General features: G+C 50.2%; 1 protein-coding gene across 1 annotated transcript; it reads left to right on the top strand.

Annotated features, from left to right (window-relative positions):
- Positions 1-315: 315 nt before the first annotated feature.
- On the top strand, positions 316-3,766 carry LOC113981757 (spliceosome RNA helicase DDX39B-like; the record flags this gene model as incomplete). Its single annotated transcript, XM_027709318.1, has 3 exons — positions 316-321; positions 2,418-2,657; positions 3,611-3,766. Coding segments are annotated over exons 2-3 (367 nt in total), but the record flags the coding sequence as incomplete, so codon positions are not given.
- Positions 3,767-3,978: the final 212 nt, after the last annotated feature.

Below are 3,978 nucleotides of genomic sequence, written 5' to 3'. Positions count from 1 at the left end.
GGGGGGGGGGGGGGGGGGGGGCCGGGTTTGGGGTCCCCTGTGTTGGGATAGGGGTCCCCACGTTCCAGGGTCCATTTTTATTGGGGGGGGGGGGCAGCGTTGGGGTCTTTTAGGGCCCACAGGTTCATAGAGGCTGTGGTGGGTGTCTGGGACCCCCATGGCATCGGGGGGTGCCCTGGGGGGTGCCAGGGATGGTAGAGGCCCATTTGGGGGTGATGGGGTGTTTTTGGGGGGCTTTAGGGTTTCTTGGGTGCCGAGGGGTGCCCGGGTTCCTCTTGGGATGCTGAGGGGTCTCAGGTTCCTTTTGGGGCGCTGGGGGGGGTTTTGGGTTCCTTTTGGGGTACCTGGATTCCCCTCGGAGGGATCAAGAGCTCTTGGGTCTCTTTTGGGGTCACAGCGGGGCTGGGTCCCCTTTGGGGTCCCGGTGCTGCCCAGATGCCTTTTGGGGATCCCTCTGGGTGCTGCTGGGTGCCTGGGTCTTGTTGGTCCCATTATTCTGGTGGTCCCAGGGCGATCCCATAGTCCTGGTAGTCCTGTGGCACTGGTGGTCCCGTTCTTCTGCTGGTCCTGAGCTCCTGGTGGTCCCATTGTTCTTGTAGTTCTGGGCTCCTGGTGGTCCCGAGGTGCTGACCCTCCCTAGATCCCTTTTGGGGGATGATGGGTCTTGGTGGTCCCATAGTTCTGGTAGTGCCGTGGTGCTCCTGGTGGTCCCGTTATTTTAGTGGTCCTGGGGTGCTGATGGGTGCCCGAGTCCTGTGTTCCCGGGTTCCTGATGGTCCTTGGTGGATCTTGGTGGTCCCAGGATGCTGACCCTGCTCAGGTCCCTTTTGGGAGGTGATGGGTCTTGGTGATCCCATACTCCTGGTAGTCCCATACTCCTGGTGGTCCCATACTCCTGGTGGTCCCATAATCCTGGTGATCCCATGGTCCTGGTGGTCCCGGGGTGCTGATGGGTGCCTGAATCCCACGTTCCCGGTGTTCCTGGGTTCCTGACTCCCACATTCCCAGTGTTCCTGGTGTTCCTGGGCTCTTGGTGGTCCCAGGATGCTGACCCTGCTCAGGTCCCTTTTGGGGGGTGATAGGTGTTGGTGGTCCCATAGTCCTGGTGATCCCATAGTCCTGGTGGTCCCAGTGTTCTGATGGATGCCTGAATCCCACGTTCCTGGTGTTCCTGGGTTCCTGGTGTTCCCGGGCTCTTGGTGGTCCCGGGATGCTGACCCTGCTCAGGTCCCTTTTGGGGGGTGATGGGTCTTGGTGATCCCATAGTCCTGGTGGTCCCATAGTCCTGGTGATCCCATAGTCCTGGTGATCCCATAGTCTTGGTAGTCCCATAGTCCTGGTGATCCCATACTCCTGATGATCCCATAGTCCTGGTGGTCCCATGATCCTGGTGATCCCATAGTCCTGGTGGTCCCATAGTCCTGGTGGTCCCGGGGTGCTGATGGGTGCCCGAATCCCATGTTCCCAGTGTTCCTGGGTGCCTGAATCCCACATTCCCGGTGTTCCTGGGTTCCTGGTGCTCCTGGGCTGTTGATGGTCCCGGGATGCTGACCCTGCTCTGGTCCCCTTTGGGGGGTGATGGGTCCCAGTGGTCCCATGGTCCTGGTGATCCCATAGTCCTGGTGATCTCATAGTCCTCGTGATCCCATAGTCTTGGTGATCCCATAGTCTTGGTGATCCCATAGTCCTGGTGATCCCATAGTCCTGGTGATCCCATAGTCCTGGTGGTCCCATAGTCTTGGTGATCCCATAATCCTGGTGATCCCATAGTCCTGGTGGTCCTGGGTGCCTGAATCCCACATTCCCAGTGTTCCTGGGTTCCTGCCCCTGCTCAGGTCCCTTTTAGGGGGTGATGGGTCTTGGTGGTCCCATAGTCCTGTTGATCCCATAGCCCTGGTGATCCCATAGTCCTGGTGGTCCCATAGTCCTGGTAGTCCCAGGGTGCTGATGGGTACCTGAATCCCACGTTCCTGGTGTTCCTGTGTTCCTGGTGTTCCCAGGCTCTTGGTGTTCCTGGGCTCTTGGTGTTCCTGGGCTCTTGGTGTTCCTGGGCTCTTGGTGGTCCCGGGCTCTTGGTGGTCCCGGGCTCTTGGTGGTCCCGGGATGCTGACCCTGCTCAGGTCCCTTTGTGGAGGTGATGGGTCTTGGTGGTCCCATAGTCCTGGTGATCCCATAGTCCTGGTGGTCCCATAGTCCTGGTGGTCCTGGGTGCCTGAATCCCACATTCCCAGTGTTCCTGGGTTCCTGGCCCTGCTCAGGTCCCTTTTAGGGGGTGATAGGTGTTGGTAGTCCCATAGTCCTGGTGATCCCATAGTCCTGCTGATCCCATAGTCCTGGTGTTCCTGGGTACCCGAATCCCCCATTCCCAGTATTCCTGTGTTCCCGGTGCTCCCGGTGATCCGATGATCCCACCCCAGTGACCCCCCGTGTCCCCGCAGCCGTGAGGATGGCGGAGAACGACGTGGACAACGAGCTGCTGGACTATGAGGACGACGAGGTGGAGAACGCGGCGGGGGCCGACGGCGCCGAGGCCCCCCCCAAGAAGGACGTCAAGGGCTCCTACGTGTCCATCCACAGCTCGGGATTCCGGGATTTCCTGCTCAAACCGGAGCTGCTCCGAGCCATCGTCGACTGCGGCTTCGAGCACCCCTCCGAAGGTGGGGCAGCCCCGCCAGTTTGGTTCATTTGTGACCTATTTTAGTTCATTTAGGACTTATTTTATTTTATTTATTTCGTTTATAACTTATTTTATTTTATTTATTTCATTTAGAACTTATTTTATTTTATTTATTTCATTTATAACTTATTTATTTAATTTATGACTTATTTTATTTATTTAATTTATGACTTATTTTATTTTATTTATTTCATTTATAACTTTTTGTATTTTATTTATTTAACTTATGACTTATTTTATTTATTTCACTTATAACTTATTTTAGTTCATTTATAACTTCTTTCGTTTATTTATTTTATAACTTATTTTAGTCCACTTACAACTTATTTCATTTACGACTTATTTTATTTCATTTATAATTTATTTCGTTTATAGTTTATTTCACTTATAATTTATTTCATTTATTACTTATTTCATTTATTACTTATTTTATTTCATTTATAACTTATTTCATTTATATTTTATTTTATTCCATTTATAACTTGTTTTATATCATTTATGACTTATTTTAGTTCATTTAGGACTTATTTTATTTTATTTATTTCATTTATAACTTATTTTATTTATGACTTATTTTATTTAATTTATGACTTAGTTTGTTTTATTTATTTCATTTATAACTTATTTTATTTCATTTATGACTTATTTCATTTATGACTTATTTTATTTATAACCTAATTCATTTATAACCTATTTTATTTTATTTAATTTGTAACTTATTTTATTTAATTTATAGCTTATTTTATTTCATTTATGACTTATTTAATTTATAACTTTCTATTTTATTTCATTTATGACTTATTTTTTTTTTATTTCATTTATAACTTATTTCATTTATAACTTATTTCATTTTTAACTCAACGGGGAATTTAATTTGATTTTTTCAATTCCACAAGGAATGTAATTTGATATTTTCCAATGCTGTGCCCGCAGTGCAGCACGAGTGCATCCCCCAGGCCATCCTGGGCATGGACGTGCTGTGCCAGGCCAAGTCGGGCATGGGCAAGACGGCCGTGTTTGTGCTGGCAACCCTGCAGCAGCTGGAACCTGTCACGGGGCAGGTGAGGGCATTTGGGGGTCCCAAAGGGGGTTTGGGGGGTCCCAGGATGTCCCAGGGCAACCCTGCAGCAGCTGGAACCTGTCACGGGGCAGGTGAGGGCATTTGGGGGTCCCAAAGGGGGTTTGGGGGGTCCCAGGATGTCCCAGGGCAACCCTGCAGCAGCTGGAACCTGTCACGGGGCAGGTGAGGGGATCTGGGGGTCCCAGGGGGGATTTGGGGGTCCCAAAGGGGGTTCAGGGGG

This window comes from Neopelma chrysocephalum, unplaced genomic scaffold (genome assembly GCF_003984885.1).
Source record: "Neopelma chrysocephalum unplaced genomic scaffold, ASM398488v2 Primary Assembly neopelma1_96766, whole genome shotgun sequence".
NCBI lineage: Eukaryota > Metazoa > Chordata > Aves > Passeriformes > Pipridae > Neopelma > Neopelma chrysocephalum.
This window is presented reverse-complemented; position numbering and strand designations above follow the sequence as displayed.